This window comes from Asparagus officinalis, chromosome 5 (genome assembly GCF_001876935.1).
Source record: "Asparagus officinalis chromosome 5, Aspof.V1, whole genome shotgun sequence".
Lineage (NCBI taxonomy): Eukaryota > Viridiplantae > Streptophyta > Magnoliopsida > Asparagales > Asparagaceae > Asparagus > Asparagus officinalis.
The window spans coordinates 81955732-81974463 of record NC_033798.1 but is presented as its reverse complement, the minus strand read 5'-3'; the positions used below and the strand labels follow the sequence as shown (position 1 = coordinate 81974463).

Sequence of the window (18732 nt, the reverse complement as noted above, 5' to 3'; positions counted from 1 at the left end):
TTTAAATGCATTACATGTAGGGTAGATTTTACCCAACTTGCTAATCAGCGCTGTAGGGTCTATCAGAATTCTATCAAAAATCATCCTTTGTCCATGGATTCGTTGATATGAATTAGTCACTAATTTAAAGGCCTAAAGGGTTGACACTTGGTTGGCCATCATATAATTTGTCAATTTTTGCATGGAATATTGCGACAAACCCATTTTGATTTGAGTTGACATTGATCAGTTACTTTGTCCAATATGTTTCAGTTGTCTTTCATCTCAGCTTTTGAATAAAGTCTATTGTTGAATATGTTTGAGAAAGAAGTTCTTGACAACTTCTGTCAGGTCCCAATGTTTTGTGAGCTTGATAGTCTGTCATAGCACAGAGATATTTCGTTTTTAATGTTATTAAATATCAATCCTCCCCAACCCAAGAAACAAGGGGAAGTTTGTCCCATGACAAGTACTTGGTGGAGTCATAGAAAACCTAGCAACTTTCTAGCTATTCACATACAACGATGTCAAGCACTAGTCTACTGGAGAATTTATGTGCGACAGATGTTACATGTGCTGAGCTATTCACATATAACGGTGTCAAGCACTAGTCTACTGGAGAATTTATGTGCGACAGATGTAACATGTGCTGCATTTAGACATTCATGAAATTCATATTTAAGGAATTGTAGCTGTATAATTGGATTTATGTTTTAACTTTCATGTCATGTGATTTGTAAGGCTTACTACAGGATGAGTCCCATCACCTACGGTCCTACTTGGAGAATTACCTTATTATCAAATACTTCAATAATTTACAAGCTAGAAATATTTACTTGGAAGGTGACAAGAACAATTGTTTTGCCTGGGTATGCAGTATTTGATCCTTGAATATGGACGTTGTATTTGTGGAAGCTTTTAGATCACATGGACTTATGTCAGTTGCTATATGTGTTTTGTTGGTGGACAACTCTTAGCAATGTGTTAGCTTGAAATGTTGGGTGAATTTGACGTTCAATATTTGCTTCCAGCAATGTGATTTCTTCACAATCTGTCTATTTTTCAATTCTGAATTTATAACATGCTCTTCTTTTAGTTACAACTTTTAATCTTAGGAAATTGTGTGGCAGTGTTGTAGAATTCTACATAGTCAATGGTTGCAAATTCGACGAATATGTCTCAGTGGTCTAGTTAGTATCTAGTCAGAAATTTCACGTTGCTTACCTTTATTGCAGTTTCTGATATGTAGTTTTGCTCATCATTACTAATGATTCATAACAATTTTCATTGTCCTCTTGTTAAATATATACTTGCTACTGTGTGGTATCCCTGTTTTGTCCTTTATCCCCTTATCCTTTTGTTGCATGGTATAGAAGTTTTTCTAATTTTTTGTCCTTTTGGTTTTACTTGCAGCATTTACGGATAAAGGGAAATTTCTGCTGGCAGCTAGAAGGGTAAGACACGGTGGACGTGTCGATTTTATCATCTCTTTGGATGCCGATGATATCTCCCAAAAAAGTAATGCTTATGTGGGCAAGTTAAGGTGGGCATATGATACTTCTTAGTCTGAGACTTTATGCACATGTGAATACTGGATACTTTTAACATTTGTCCTTTAGCATTAATCCTTTATTCCTTTTCAAATTTTGTATACACCTCCTGAAAATATGCAATTTTGCATTTTTCATTCTTCTGCTTATAGGGGCTACCGGGAGGGCTTTTTTTTCTTTTTTGAAGTTTATGAGTTACGCTTGCTTTTAGTGGGTTTTGACTTCAATGACAAAATTGCTATAAAATTATTGGAGTAGAGTGGTAATTTTTTTTGGTCAAAACCTAGCTTATTTAAGTGAGCTTATAAGCTAATTTTTGAAAAAATGGGGGTGTACCAGCTTTTAAAACAGGGCTTATAAGCTAACTTATTTGGTATTTTACCAAACATGTAGATATGAAAAAGCTAATTTAAAAAGCTATTTTGACCAAAAAATAAAACTCCTCAATCACCCTCTTATGTTGTATCAACTGCAGATATTAGTCAGATAATAGGGAGGAAAAATGCTTGTTGGCTTGGGCTTATAAACCTTAACAACATTTTGTCCTATGTTTTGCAGAGCTGATTTCTTAGGTACAAAGTTTACAATCTTTGACAGCCAGCCACCATGCCGAGGTGCAAAGGCACCAAACTGCAAAGCAGGCCGGCGATTTTCCTGCAACCAGATAAGCCCTCAGGTTCCATCTTGTACTTTTGAAATTGGTCAAGTCTCTTACAAATTCAACCTTCTAAAAACAAGAGGACCTAGAAGAATGAGCTGTTCTGTTGAATGCCCACCAGAACAAGAAAACACCATGGAAAACTTGAAAACAAAATCTACGTGTGATACTGTGGTATCATCATCTATGGTGCTTAAGAACAAAGCTCCCAGATGGCACGAGCATCTTCAGTGCTGGTGCTTAAATTTCCATGGGAGAGTAACAGTGGCCTCTGTTAAGAATTTCCAACTGGCAGCGACTATAGATCCTAGCCAAGAAGGGGGTGTTGGGGATGAGGAGACGGTGTTGCTCCAATTTGGGAAAGTTGGCGATGATACATTCACCATGGACTATCGGCAGCCCCTCTCGGCTTTCCAGGCATTTGCCATTTGCTTAACTAGCTTCGGTACTAAGTTTGCCTGTGAATAAGGGAATGCCTACCTTATTTATTGTAACTGGTATCATGTGTTGTATTTGTTTATGTAGAGGGGGGAAGGGAAACTGTATGTTTCGGACTAGTTTCTCTCCTTTATTTTATGACATTTTTAATATATATATTTTTTTGTAGTAATGAAATATCTTTGTTTCAGATTCTTTCTCGCCTGTTACATTAAGGACAAACGTCATGTAGTTGAATTACATGCAGCTTAAGCTCTCTCTTGACCATCAGCGTACTAGTTGTTTTCCCCATAAAAATGTTAAGGTTTAGAGTTGAATATGAAAAAAAAGGTTTCTTTGATTCTCACAGGTTCAAAGGTTACAGAATTGTGAGCAAGAGTTTATAATATTGATCGATTATTTGGTTTGAAAATTTTTAAATTAAATTGGAAAAACTAATCATGTATATTTTTTTTCATGTGCTCAGAAAGATCCCGCTTCGATTATAATGCTTAATATCACTCACATATATTTGTAATTTGGTTGAACATCCAAACAACTCAGTCACACCCTCAATCATTGCAAGAAAAATGTTTTAACCCTTCATCCTCCCATCCAATCAGCCATAGTATTTGAAAGAACAATTTTTCACTTTAGCCCTATTTAAATTTTTTTATTATTAAAATCGACCCTTTTTTCTTTTATTTACCAAAACCGACCCGATTTCTTGAATTATTAAAATCGACCCTTTTTTCTTTTATTTACCAAAACCGACCCGATTTCTTGATTAGCGGCTTAATCACATTCCTAATTAGTCGGGGTTGCCAACCCCGACTATTTAGGATATTAATTTTTAGGGTTTAAGGCTTCTAATTAGAGTTTAAGACTCTCCTAAATAGTCGGGGTTAGCAACCCTGACTAATTAGGAATGTGATTAAACCGCTAATCAAGAAATCGGGTCGGTTTTGGTAAATAAAAGAAAAAAGGGTCGATTTTAATAATAAAAATTTTTAAAAGGGCTAAAGTGAAAAATTGTTCTATTTGAAACATAGGGGTATCAAAAATGTTTTAACCCTTCATCCTCCCATCCAATCAGCCATAGTATTTGAAACATAGGGGTGATACCCGTATTCACATTTTATCCATAAGTTAGTAGCGAGAATGTGCATACGAACAAGAATATCCAACTCATCTCATCATCCTGACCCAAAACCAAACTATGAACTCCACATGACAATTTAAGTCCCACCTTGTCAAAACTCAAGGAGCGGGACATTCGCCAGCAAATATCAACAACTAATCTAAAATTTATAAGGCAACAACAGAGAAAACACACAAAAGCCTCTACCAACCTCATTTATTAGACACAAGAAAGCAGTACAACAGAGAAGAAAACGATGCAACACAAGCAACAAGTTCATCTCATGTAAAAAGACACAGAACCAGCTCTACATTTCATATACACTATCACCAGTTCCAGCTGCCAAACTCAAGATAGAACCATTTGCTGCATATGTGAAAGTTCCATAGGTTACGAATCTTGTACGAGGCAAATTATTTTTTTCCTCTCAGTTTCACTCCCAAGACCCTCTCCAGTTTGGTAATTATCTGCTGATTTGGAATTGCCTTTCCCGACTCGTACTCTTGAATCACTTGAGGCTTCTCATTGATGAGCTGCAACATCAAGGATGTATGTTAGTCTACAATCTTGAGCGAGTCACTAATGGAAACCATAGAAAGTAACAAGAAAATACCTGTGCAAGTTTTGCCTGGGTGAATTTTTTATCCATTCGAGCTTGCATTATGTTTTTCTTTAGTTCAGTTGGGACTCTCTCATCTAAGAAAATTAAGACAGTTAAACAAAACAAAAAGAGAGCAAGTATTATTACTCATTACCATCAATACAGTCCCATGAAAAGCTCAAGAAAGTATGCAACCTCGTATCTACATTAACAGTGCAAATAATATTCAATGAGTTATTGAAACTTCATGCATGATTCAGACTAATACCAAGTGGGTGTGGTCTTGAAAGTTAAGTTATCATGCATGTTTCGAACTTTTGCAGTTTAAAGCAATGAAACAAGAAACTGGAGCTGATTCTGAATGGGAAGTTGTAGAAGTAAATGAAAACAAAAAATTCCTTGCAAAACTAAAGTCATGTTGTTCAAGAAAAAAGAGAACATCTTATTCATTTCATAGTATTTCAATAACTTCCGTTGCTATGTTCAACATGAATGAGAATTTTAACTCATTCAACCTTCAAAGTAATTAAGAGTACACGCATTTTCACCGGAAGTTCTCAAGAGATCTACCAACCCACAACTAAATATTTGGAAACCAAGTAAACTGGTACATCTCCACATAGATAACTATGGAGAGAAGTAAATATGTTTGTCTCCAAAGTCCTAGAATTTATAGCGCCTCAATCATGTCCTCTCGCTGACCTTGATACCGTTAATAAAGCATATCCCGTGACAGCAAAAGATGTACTTAGGGGGACACACCCAATGATAGAAAATGAATGGGGAACATGCAAAGTTCCTCTATATTATGCACAGTTTCTTCTTGAGTTTTCTCCATCTCAATTGCTATGGAATATCCAACAATGCACAGGTCAAAGACAGATTCTTGGTGAACATGGAGATGGCTTCGTATAGCTGGACAACCTTCACGTCATGAGCAGACAAAACTATACCCTAAAGTAGTATGCACTTGTTGTTTGATGCTCAAAAGGATGCTTAAAAATATCAAGTGCTAATATTATAAATGAGGCAAACAATAACAAGTAAACATTTGCAAAGATACTGTTACTGGGCATAAGATACATGGCAGCGTGAGAGTAAATTGCATGAAAGAAATGCTGACTACTTTCACAAGTAGATGTTTACTAAAAATAACCAGACACAAGCCCTGAATATATTCAGTTCATGGAAGGTCTTTGAGAAGAGGAGATATAGTAGATGTGAATGCAAACAACCGGACATGCATGCATATACACACACACGTGAAGGTTTTAGGATGTTTCTCTGCACGCTTACATGTAGACACACTGATGAGAAATAAATGAATGAAAGCCGAAAGAACAAGGTGGATAAAATTAAAACATTAGCAGGGTGAAAACACTCACGGGTAAGATTCTCTGTTTCCTCAGCAAGCTTTCTCGTGTTCAAGGAAGTGCTGCTAGAAGCAGCTTTGTTTGTACCAGCAACAGCTACCCATGTAAAACAAAAAAGAATAAGAATCCTTTGCACATTTACAAGCAAAACAGAATGTGATTCATTTATTTATACAGTACCAACACCCTTGAATAGTACAAAATTATAACATACAAAGCTTAATATCCGAACACCACTGAGCATATGAGGTTTAGATAGTATATAGCTATTGGTATGTCTTGGACTCATGTGGCTCAGTAAAGCATTCAGATATTATGATACGATTCACATTGGAAATAAGAATCTACTTTTACAAATCAGCTTACAATTTGATGTCAGCAATAAAATGCACAAAATGTCCCACATGGGGAGAAGAAAACTGTTTACCCATTAAGATATATATATTATATATATATATATATATATATATATATATATATATTATATATATATAATATATATATAACTGTGGATATTTGAAGGTTAGCTAAGCTTGGCAAGAGTACAAATAGAGCCATGAATCTCTCCCAGCACTACACATTTAGCACTAAGTGCTTCTAGAATACTGATCAGTGGGAAGAGGTCACGAAGGAAAGCCGTAACAAAAACACAAGGAAAGAAGATCCTGAGAACTAACGCAACGGAAAAACATAAAATTGAAGACGTGCTCAAAGGACATGAAAAGCATGACGCGGTAAAAGTTAAAAGATTGACGCCAATAGCAATCAAATAGCGGAAACATTCAAGGATAATTGATGAACAGAAAACAGAAAAGAAAGATTGCTCTCTAGAGTGTAAGGAACAACAAAGTTCATGGATTAAAAAAATCCATTGAACTACTAATCAAAAGCGGACCAACAAAAAAAAAGTGAATAACAAATACAAATACAAAAGAGTATAACACATGCAACAATCGGAGAGCGGCGCAAACAAAAGAGATTATTTCCATTGGAAAAAACAGAACACAATATGCGACATCCAAGATAGCAAATTGATCGAAAGGCTACTATAGTAACATAAATAGATTGATGAGAAACAGTTGAGTATCTGTTTTCCCCATGTCACATGCATTTCTAGCAAAACTCCCAATTATTACAAAGAAAAAAACTCCCAATTATTATCACGAAAACCATATGATTTCTTGTCCATACAAAGATCGAACTAAACAGTATCCGTGTGATTTATTCGAGCGAAACCATGCGATCGTAATGATCATCAAACGCGAATCTAAAATATAGAGGGAGTAACATGAAAAAAAGAAGAAGAAGGTTAAGATCTCTATACATTTTCTGATGGTCTCGATCTCAGCGCCGCTGCGCCTGGCGGCGTTGACGGCCTTCTCGTCCTTCTTGGCGGCGGCGTTGGGGGCTTTCTTGCGGACCACCACCGGTTTCCAGTCCTGACCCCCCCCCAGCCATGATTACTTCTTATCGAAGGCGATACGATCACCGGCGACGGATTTTCAACGGAGATGAAGAGCAAGAGAGAATGATCCTTTTGAGGAAGAGAGTTGATAAATTAGGGATTCGAGCGGCCTACTTTTATATAAGCGGCATTTTCCCTCTGTTGTCTTTTTTATGGAGTCCTTTCACCGCCCGGTGATTTACTTGGTTTGTTTATTGTGAAAATTAGCTTGCTTCGAGGCCTGGCCCATTTTTTGCTAAAAATGAGACGTAAATGGTTAATTATTTAATTAAGATCTCGCTATAATTAAAATCTTATTATAATTTCATGAGGGCATATGCTTACCAACACACATAATTATATACTAACTAAAACATATAATTCTTATAATCAAACAGCTTTTATGGTCACTAGTATAGTGCACGAGAGCACACTTATTTTGTTTTATGTTTTTTAATTTTTTGTTGTTGGCTGCAAAATTATGAAATGACTTGCATAGTGAATATAAATTATGAACAATCAAAATTTTGTTTAAATGAATAAATTATATGATAAAACTATGTGTAAAGAAACTATATGATTAATTGTTACAGTTTAGATAATTATTATAATTTATTCATAATTTATTAAAATAATTATCATATATTAAATAACTTCTTCTCATTTAAATGTAATAATATTATACATAATGTATTTATAATACTATTAGTAACTATATTTTAATTTAATAATTAGTTTATTGTACTATTTGTAAATAATTTACTAAATTGTATCATTATTAAATTAATTTAAAAACACTATTAAAATCATTATACTATTAATGTTATTACGATTACAATAAATACAAATTGTTTTTCATACTACTATCATACTTTTAAGAGGCTAATAAGATGAAAGGTAACATGTAGTTTTCCATAAAAGGTGAAACTCAAAGGCACAAGGCGTGCGAGCCTAATGAATTTTTCTTATTTTTAAGTTTTCTTCAATTTTAAATATTGAGTGAAAATATATAGGGTCAATTTTAAATTTTTTTTTATGAAATAACATACTTAAATAATAAAATAATAGTGTGACCAAAGGTTTCAAAAAAATGAGGAAATACATAATTAACAAGAGGTTATAATATATTAATGAATGATTAATTACAACCAATGGCATATTTGAGAATTATCAAACCTAAAAGGGTAAAAATTAAAATCAAAAGTTTTGACAAGACAATCCTCTTTTATATGTAGTATATTCAAAGTATAAATATAGCACTCGTGATCATTTTGATAAGCACAATCAAAATCTTTTTGATAATTACCCAAAATGTCCTATTAACCTATTTGATTAAAGAAAAAGGTTAACATATTTAGTTCATTTGATGATCCCAAAGATTAAATTACAATCTAAAAAGAGTAATTCTACAGGGACCATTTTTATAGGACAGGAACAGTGCGTTAAGCAATGGGGAGGGGACACCTCACCTGTCCCCTCCCACTGTCCCATAAAAATGGTCCCCAGTGCATTTTCCATCTAAAAAGTAAGATTGACCTTAACCCCGTTATTTTTTAGTGCTTGGTAAAAATTAGGATTTCGATTCTTTTCTTTACAAATAGAGGGGGTGTCTTTTAATGCGCCTAGATAGGCGCATATGTAAACCCCTCCTCGAGAAAGTTCAACTCACTTTAGTTGTTGTCTAGATAGATTTTTTGTGTTTGGCATATTTAAGAGAAATTAATACTCCTTAACCTCTCTCTCAACAACACCACTTAACTTCCCAGTCTAACGAACTGCAACAAATTAGTCAAAAGGAATTGCCAGGAACTAACCAATTTCACACAACATTTACCTGATGAATGCAGTGATAAAACATAGACTGCAAAGGGAACTTCGATAAGAAAGTCCACAAACTATCCTTCCAACAATAACAAAGCAATTACTGTAGATTATCACTCAATGAGCAGCCTTTGCCAACTCCTCGTGCAGCAGTATCCAAAAAACAGCAGTATATCCCGTATCTTTGGACGTCCAAACTGAGAGTGAGATACAAGGGACAGCAGAAAAGCACCCAGAGTAAAGCCAACTGCTGTCCGCGGTGAGCCTGCATGCAAAATTCTGGGAATGAACATCGATCCGTGTCTAAAGAAATAAAACTTTACAAGCTTCATGCATATTTCCTCAACGAAGAAACAAGATTGAGTCTTAAATGTCAGGAATTAGCTATGGAGATGCCAGAAAGAGGGAGGAAAATAAAAAAAGAAGGAAAGAGAGAAATGTTTGGGAATAGCATGTACATTTAGCCTAAAATGTACATGGCCACATCCAGTTTAAGACAAGACTGGAGGATCTTTAAAGCTTGAACCCTTTCAAGATCTTTGGGAGCTGAACTGCTCTTTTAACTGATGGTGTAAAGTTTTAAAAAAAACTCAGGTTTTTTGCACACTAGATATTCAAAAGATACATTTCGCACTCCCTACGTTGACTTTAAACCAAAGAACGACGCTTTCTATAATTTGGGCAGGGTAGACGGCAAAGTTGTGTGTTAAAAATGACCCAAAGGAATACTCAGCGTCTTCTGGGAAGCAGACTTACAGAGGATATATCTTGAGCTACAGATGTCAGATTGGTATTATGAGGCCTCCTTTCAAAGATCACAACTCTATTCCATAGTCCACTAGATTATGCCATTCGCTAACTAAATTTTGGCTTGAAGTTCTAATCCAAATTGAATATATAAGCATTCCATGTGGTTTAATATACATATGCATGTGTTTCATAAACCTGCATATGTTGTGTGTACATATCTGTTTATGTTTACATAGAAGAGGAAAGTTCACCCTCCATGCCTGTAAAGGTCATTCGAGATACATTTGAACATGGAGAGCTACTTTGAGAAATTAGTACATTTAAATTTGCCCTGACTCTAGTTATTGAAAGTTTATAACGCGTTTCCTATTTAGCCGATTTAATAAATTTCACGTCAAGTTACAATTTCATTCTCAGGGTAATTTGTGAGTGTGACCGGATGTTTTTTATGCAACTCTACTTCTGCATCTATCAATACGACCTGTTACTTCTTCCATCATCCAAATATTCTCTATATAGCAACATTAGAAATGACAAGTTCATGATATATATCGTTCCATTCACCAAGGGCAACTAGTAATGCTACCATGACCACTCACTGAACCCTAACAAACTTATTAGTAGATAAATTGTATGCTTTCAAGTTACTAATAACTTCTTATTAGAAAATAGCAGTTTGAATTCAACTAGAACAATTGCAAATAACAATATAATGAGAACTTTTAGTTGTACTCAATCAGTGTTTGCATCTGCTCCCATGCAATCCATCAAGTCTCCTTTATCAGGCCCAACAGGATCCCCAACTCCAACTCCTCTATGTGGCCCTACTTCTGCAATAGTACCAGTCTGTTTCTGCATGTCTTCCTGTTAAAATAACATATGCAAACTGTCATCACAAGATTGAGAACGAGTACAAATACGCAACTAGTTCACAGTAAGTCCTCAAAGGAATATGTAGGGACATAGCATTCATAAATACACATTTCTAATCCAATTTAAGGACAATTACATATTAAGCATGACTATATAAATTATTTCATGGTTTTTGAGCTACGAAAGTGACCTGGCACCCAGAAGCAACCAGTGCCAGTAGGAGATAAACACAAAACTCCCACAACAGATATCACTTAGAAAACATTACTTATCGCTTAGAAAATGTTACTTATGGCTCTTCCAAGAAAGTGATCAAAGAAACCTCCAATGTTAGATCAATAATTAGGTCTTGCAACTTGCAAAATCAAGGTGAAGGACAATGGAACTACTTGGAAGGAAGAATAACGAACTCCACGAATTCATTTGGAGTATCACCGAATCTGATGACAGTAGATTACTCGGGTTGATTTTAAGTTCTAAAGAGGCTAAAAGATGGTGCTGACACACCTGTTCTAAAAAGCAAGAAGTATGCAGCCACTTCAACTAGAAATTCAGAGAATGGCTTCTTCCAACATCCTTACCCTAGGGATACCTTCTAGACTGTCCTTACAGTTGAGTTTTCTGTTACCAGCAATTGAACATGCACTGAGATTTACCAGAAATAAGTTGCTTTGAATTTCGCAGCAGTTGCCTCATGATGCAACTCCAACTGCTTTAGAAGAAAGTCATGCTACTCTGTTTTCTACTAACTTCTCCGGCGCCTAAGCTTAGGAGCATGAGTTGGATGGGAGATTCTGAACGCTGTTTAAAGGACTGAGCTAACAAGACATGAAAAGTTGTTGCTTCATCTTTTGACCAAGGCACATCTTACTATCGTTTATCCTAAGTGTCATATTATGTTCAAGAGAAAGAAACAAAATAAAATAAACTCCAAACACGAAACATTTGCTCTTTTGACTGAAATGCTTCATAAGAATAGTATTAAATTAAAAGCTACACAAGTAGGGTGGGCTCCATTCCTTTTGTTAAGCTACTAAAAGGTACTAGCTTCACAACAGGAAACTATTAGCTGGACAATACACGAGCATGATGAAAAGGATTTAGCGCAAAGCTCATAATTTTAGCGCTAAGAAAAATGGAGATAAATTTAACCTGGAATCTTGAAGCTGACACTCTTATAATTGAAATTAAGAACAAAATAGACCAGGAACTTGCCAAAAAGTTAGGTTGGGACAATACTACAGATCATAATTGTATGGAACCCGGTTCGTTCCTACTCACGGAACGGGAACCGGAGCGTGGTACACCACTTATTTGGAATCGGGTATGAGGGAGGTAGGCTTATATGGTACGCTAGGGAACGTGGTGTGCTTTAGGTTCAACTTTTTAAATGCAGGAATCTAAGTTGCTTAACGTATAATTTTATGCAAGAGTCAATTCAAGGATCAATAATGGTAACAGAAATTTCAAGTTGCAATTATGGTACACTTTTGTTGTTTATTTTTTTGAAAATGGTTGTTTTTTTCTCTCCAAATTGTTAGCTAATTTGAATTCTAAATCGGGTTGTCAGGTGTGCAGCGCAATTCGCTAGTGTACCATGTTTCGGGGTGATTGAACCCGGGTCGTGGTAGCTATAGTGTCCCACGTTCCCAACATCTATGCCACAGATAAAACATTACCCATTTCTAATGGTTAAAATCTAATATGTAAAGAGAGCTAAAAATCTAATGAATAAACCCATAAACAGACCAGTAAGAACCTCAACAAAGCCTGAACAAGTTGGATTATTTTCACTGAAATAGTGCTTTTCGATAAGAGTAGCCTGTGGCTAAACTTCATTTATAGTTTCAATAGAGACCACAAAATTAGTTTTCTTATCAAAGATGACCCCTGAGAGAAATTGAGAAAGGCCAACAACTAGTCAACACTTTCCCATTACATTTGCTTGTTTGGGTTACTTTAATTTGAAAAATTAATCTATCAAGATTGAAGTAGTCTAGTCAACAGGGTAGCCTCACTAAGAAAACAATGAAATCTTTTGTCCAATGCATCCTGGGGTCATGAAGTGATCCCAAACCTTCTGTATATGGTTACTGAATCAAAAAGTTTCTAATGAATAACAACATTCAAATGTTGCTTCACAAATAGCCTGAAGTTTAGAACTCCTAAATTCATACATGTCAGTACATGCCTCCGTTTTGAGAAAGATATCAATGGCATGTTCATCATTGAAGAGTTCTAACACTTGAGTAATGAGTAGAATGTAATTTACCTTCCATATTTAACTTTTACTCTCCTGATTGGACTAATTTAAGCATATCGAGTAGCATCATCTGTGAGGAAGATCTACTATTTAACAGAGCTCTGTTGTCATTGTAGACCATATTCCAATGAGTGTTTACGATCAAAGGGCAAGACTATGATTCCATAACGAATCAATGAAAGACATTCTTATTCTAATCAAGTTGAAACACATGACATTGTACATATACAAGTACATAGTACAAAAAATTGGATGGTTATCAAATGATTCAAATCAAATAACGTACCATTCCCAAAGCTAACCAAGGTTTTAAATATCGGATATCCGGGAAATATCGGATGACCAAAACTATATTGAATAGCAAATATCAAGGAAATATCAGGGATATATATCACAGTGCCATATTGAATGATGTGTAGATATACTATAATGTACTAAAATGTATATATAATATAATGTACTTAATGAAATCTCAGCATGAAAAATTGTAAGTAATATATGTTTAAGATCACTAGCTAATTTTAGAAACTTATTTAGGGAAAAGAAGTCTACTAGAATTTTGCTAAAAAACTTCATACGGCTGTAATTTTTGCTAAAACTACTAAAGAAATTTTGCATCACTACATTGTTTTGCGACAAAGCATATAGATGGATATATTGACCAACAGATCAATCAACATCTAGGCTCATATACCGGCCATGTCAGGGATATATTGCCCAAAAGTTTCAAAAAATAGGTCAACGATATTGAGACCACATCATTTTGCGGTGAGCCTTATAAAAGAATATATCGGCCCATATATCCGTTATATCAAGGATATTTAAAAGTTAAAACAATGTCTCGAACCACTAAATTTAGAAATTTCACTGAATATGCAAACCACGACGAACATAATAAAAGCAAGAAATGCAAAGTAACCTTTACTTGCACGCCACCATCTCTAACTGAGGACTTCCCCTCCAGAACCCCCGGCAGCTTGTCAATATCCCAACCAAGAACTCCACACACTACCCTCCCAAAATCCCGATGAGCCCCTCTCCACTTCGTCTTCGTCACGGTATTCGCATGCTGAACAAGCCCAACGCAATTCACATGCCTCTTCCCCACTTTCTCCCCAACAGCCGCGCACACCAAACAGCAAAACTCGCCCATCTCCCAATTTTTCTCATAAAACCCCCTCAAATCCCCGTCTTTCTCAAATAAGCCCACAAAAAATTCAAAAGCCCTAGAATTGCCCACATCCTCCCCTTCGTCGTCCTCCTCAGACTCATCGTTGTTGGAGAAGAAGCCCTGGCATTTCTCCAGCACTTTCTGCTGCACCCGCGGCGAAGCGGCCTTAAACTTCTGGTCGGCGGAGGGAGGCGGAGCGGGTTGCCGGGTTGCGGATTCGGGCCGCGCACGACCCACCCGGTTTCTGGAATCGGGTCGGAGTTGATTCCGGCGCACGGCCACTCGATGTCGGAGAATGAGACTGGATTTGATGGGCGAGTGCGGGTTCCGAGTGCGAGGAGATTGTCCAGTTCGTCTCCGAGTTTTTGGACGCGCTTTCTCTCTTTCCGTTTCTTTCGGGCTTCTCTCTTGAAGGCGGTGGAGTTCACCGGGCGGAGATTGGGATCTGCAGGTTCATGGTTAGGGTTAGGGCTCGGGCTCGGGTTCAGACAAAGTTGGTCCATGGGAGAACGGGAAGCGACTTTTGGGAGAAACGAAGAAGAAGAGGGACGAGCTACCCTCTGACAACGACGCAAAGGGTTTAATTGCGGACGCAGCGGCCACTCGGCGCTTTATATGCTCTCACACGTGTGTTTTTAGCAGCACTCACATAAATAAAGTTTTTAGAAGTTGCACTTTGTGTGCTCTGTGTTGAGCAAATATGAAAATTTGGCTCTGAATTTTCCTATGTGACCCTCAAAAGGTAATTAGAAGCTATCGAGCACTTGATATTTGTTGAATTTATTATGAATTCACTCGGACACATCAAAATCACTTTAACTTTTACATAAATCGTAACTTATCACCATAGTTTTTTATTTTTTTTTTTGATGGAAACTACCCACATTTACTAACATGTGTTCTCAATGTTTAAACACCAAAATTTTAAAATATTTATAGAAGATAATAACCCTAAAACTTCAAAAAGATCGCTAAAATTTTATTATTTTAAAAAAAGAACTCGGGAACTTCAAAAAGTTTGGCCAAATAGAGTGAATCTGAATGATAATAAAATATCATGGAATGAAACAAGCTCAAGAAGTGGCAATATTAGAATTTAAAACTCATTAACGATCATCATCTGCGGAATAACTTTTGCAACAAGAGCAAACATGTATTCCATTTATTCATACATTATAAATGTTAACAAGTATATTAATACATACATGACTTCTTTTTATATCAATGTTAGGATGCAGTCTGTACAATCAGGGGCAGATCTATATACAGTCCAGGGGGCACGGCCCCCCCAAAAATTTGGGTAAAAAAAAGATAGGGTGGTTTCTGTAAGACCTCCTCCCTTAAAAATTAAAATATATTCATTCTTTATCTCAAAACTCATATGTCTAGACTAGGCTTCGAAGCAAAATGGAGGATGTTTTCCTCTCAAACACATTAATGATGTTTATTGAAAGAGGAATTACTAAAAGTCTGAGCATTGATGCTATCATTGAAGAGTTTGAAAATTTTAAGGAACGTCGAATTCCTTTTAGTTAGAGAAGTTTTGGTTATAAAAAATTAGATGATGCTTATTTGAAATTTTCTATATAATTTTTGTCTTCCTCTTTTGAAATATTTTTGAGATATTGATGTTGGCTATTCTACTCGTTTTGTTTGGGTTGTGGTGTATCTCTTGTGAATAAATTTGCATTAAAAATTTTTTTTGTCTATCTTTCGTACGTGGCCCCGCAGAACTGAAATCCTAGATCCGCCCGTGTACAATAGCCCTTTTTTGAGTAATAACAAACTCTCATTTGGTACTAATATTTGTTTGAGATAATATCGTAGTTGAAATAGAAACCCTATATCATTATGATATCTCTTGGGCTTTATATAGGCCCCTACAAATCTTACAAATAAGTCCCTAATAATACTAATATGTCAACACTCCTCCTCAAGATGGGCGAAAGATATCTATTAAGCCCATCTTGTCACATCCTCTAATCATATCTACTGAGTTGAGTCCTTTAGTCAGACAATCTGCTGCCTGGTCCTTAGTCGAAACATGACTTAGCTCCAGTAGTCCACTATCCAACTTCTCTTTGATGAAGAACCTATCGATCTCGATGTGTTTGGTTCTATCATGCTGCACTGGGTTGTTGGCAATACTTATAGCTGACTTGTTGTCACACCATAACTTCATCTTATCTCCTTGATCCAGCTTCAGCTCCACCAGCATACTCTTCAACCATAGCAACTCAGCAACTCCTAAGGCCATAGCTCTATACTCTGCCTCGGCTGTCGATCTCGCCACCACTGACTGCTTCTTGCTCTTCCACGAGACTAAGTTACCTCCTATAAAGATGCAATATCCTGAGGTGGACCTCCTGTCATCAGCACAGCTAGCCCAGTCAGAGTCGCAATAACCCTCGATGTTCACATGTCCATTCTTTCTGAATATCAGCCCCTTTCCGGGGGCACTCTTTAAATATCTCAGAATCTGGTACACAGCGTCCATATGACCCTTCCTCGGATCGTGCATGTAGCGACTCACCACGCTTACTGCAAAGGAGATATCAGGACGTGTGTGACTCAAATAGATCAGCCTTCCCACCAACCTCTGATATCTGTCACGATCAACTGGTTCTCCAGCCTCAGCACCTAGCTTGAACCTCTGGTCGATCGGTGTAGTTGCAGGTTTGCACCCTAACATTCCTGTCTCTTTGAGAAGATCCAGTGCATACTTTCTCTGGGATAGGATGATCCCTTCCGCTCCTCGAGCTATCTCTATTCCAAGAAAGTATCTAAGCAAGCCAAGATCTTTCACCTCAAATTCCTTACCCAGTCTCACTTTGAGTTGGGCAATCTCCTTCTCATCATCCCCTGTAATAATCATATCATCCACATATACCGCAAGCATAGTAATGTGGCCTCCACTCCGTCGAAAGAACACTGTATGGTCGGCGTTGATCTGTTGGTATCCCATACCAATCATAGCCCTTCTGAATCTGTCGAACCAAGCACGGGGAGATTGCTTCAGACCATAGAGAGACTTCTTCAATCTGCAGACCTTTCCCACTGTCTGATCTGTACCAAATCCTGGTGGTATCTCCATGTATACCTCCTCCACTAGATCTCCATGAAGAAATGCATTCTTCACATCTAGTTGGTGTAGCTTCCATCCACCATTTACTGCCAGAGAGATTAAGGTCCGAACAGTGCTCATCTTCGCCACCGGTGCAAAAGTCTCATCATAATCGATGCCATATGTCTGACTATACCCTTTTGCCACCAGGCGAGCCTTGTAGCGCTCAACTTGTCCATCTGGATTCTGCTTCACAGTGAAGACCCACTTGCATCCAACTGCTCTCTTTCCTTCTGGTAACTTTACTAGCTCCCAAGTGCGGTTCTTCTCTAGAGCTCCTAGCTCCTCGTGCATAGCCGCTTTCCATTTTGGGTCCTTCTTAGCAACCTGCCAATTGTTAGGTACAGTAACAGAGTCCAATGATGCAATGAATGCTCCATATGCAGGGTGGATACTAGAATATGATACATACTGGGCAAGATCCCAACCATATCTATCGGGAGGATGTCCCGCATTACTGCGAGTAGTCCTCCGTACTGATATTGGTGTGGGAGGAGTAGGGAGAGGAATGTTATCAGTAGGAATGTTATCACCTTGGGATGAAATTGGTGGTGGTGTAGGTATTTCAGGAGTCGGGGTGGGCTTTGGCAAGAGACTTGGCAGCACTAGTGGCACTGTAGGTACTGTTTCTCCAATTTGTTTGCCCTTCCTACTATAGGTTAGTAGCTCCCCCTGAACAGTGGGCCTAACACCTCTTGTCTCTTGTTCCTTTTCTTCGTGATTCTCCGGCTCCTCCTCAACCAACTCCTCCTCAACCAATTCGCCCTCCCAAGGAATCGATACAGAAATGGATTTCTCCACATTGTTCTCCGGTCTCTCACCATTCTCCTCCTCTCGCCCCATACTTCTAGTATTGGACGAGTTACCAGCAGATGAAGTTACCTTCTGAGTGTAATATGGCTCGAGTTCTCGAAAGTGCACATCCATGCTCACAAACAACCTTTTTTCCACCGGGCTCCAGCAAACATATCCCTTCTGAGTAGCAGAATATCCCACAAAGATACACTTCACAGCTCTAGGGGCAAGCTTCCCGACAGACGGCCTGTTGTCCTTCACAAAACACACACAGCCAAACACTTTGAGTGGAAGGATCCCACCATTATCTCCTTTCAATATCTCACACGGAGACTTCCAATCCAGCACTCTCGAGGGCATTCTGTTGATCAACGCTGCTGCGGTCAATACTGCTTGTCCCCATAATGTCTCTGGGACATTCATAGAGATCATCATGCTTCTAGCAACCTCTAAAAGATGTCTGTTCTTCCTTTCCGCTACCCCATTCTGTGCTGGAGTGTATGGACAGGTTGTCTGGTGATGTATTCCTTGAGCTGACAAATATTCTTCAAGGGCTCTGTTGGTATACTCTGTCCCATTATCTGACCTCAATACTTTCACCACTGCTCCGTATTGAGTCTGAACAGTCTTATGAAAATTTTGGAAGCACCCAAACACATCACTCTTATTCTTCATCAGGTATAACCAAGTAACACGAGAGAAGCAATCAATAAATGTAACAAAATATTTGTATCCATTCATAGAACTTGTGGAACAAGGCCCCCAAACATCT

At 37.5% G+C, this 18732-nt stretch overlaps 3 protein-coding genes across 3 annotated transcripts in view; 1 reads left to right on the top strand and 2 right to left on the bottom strand.

The window, feature by feature from the left end:
- The window catches only part of LOC109839888 (tubby-like F-box protein 7), a 3662-nt gene extending 860 nt beyond the window's left edge, over window positions 1–2802 (top strand). Inside the window, exons 3-4 of the mRNA XM_020408339.1 lie at window positions 1393–1522; window positions 2088–2802. Coding sequence (XP_020263928.1) covers window positions 1393–1522; window positions 2088–2655 — 698 coding nt within the window. The 3' untranslated portion in view covers window positions 2656–2802. The remainder of the gene's footprint in view (window positions 1–1392; window positions 1523–2087) is intronic.
- Window positions 3932–7164, bottom strand: LOC109842080 (multiprotein-bridging factor 1a-like; the record flags this gene model as incomplete). Its single annotated transcript, XM_020410993.1, has 4 exons — window positions 3932–4278; window positions 4359–4441; window positions 5732–5815; window positions 7044–7164. Coding segments are annotated over 4 exons (408 nt in total), but the record flags the coding sequence as incomplete, so codon positions are not given.
- LOC109842079 lies at window positions 8963–18092 on the bottom strand. The gene is made up of 5 exons (XM_020410992.1): window positions 17856–18092; window positions 17374–17492; window positions 13790–14285; window positions 10467–10598; window positions 8963–9249 (listed from the first exon to the last, which is right to left on the bottom strand). Exons 1-4 carry the CDS (start codon window positions 18090–18092, stop codon window positions 10467–10469), a joined length of 984 nt encoding a protein of 327 aa, XP_020266581.1. The 3' UTR covers window positions 8963–9249.

Excerpts from the sequence above, each read along its gene's own strand:
- LOC109842079 (XM_020410992.1), bottom strand. The coding sequence starts at position 18,092 with ATGGATGTGCACTTTCGAGAACTCGAGCCATATTACACTCAGAAGGTA. Across the intron at positions 17,493-17,855 it reads AGGAACAAGAGACAAGAGGT|GTTGCTAAGAAGGACCCAAA; the intron begins GTTAGGCCCACT and ends AACAATTGGCAG. Across the intron at positions 14,286-17,373 it reads AAGAGAGCAGTTGGATGCAA|AAACCGGGTGGGTCGTGCGC; the intron begins GTGGGTCTTCAC and ends ACCCGATTCCAG.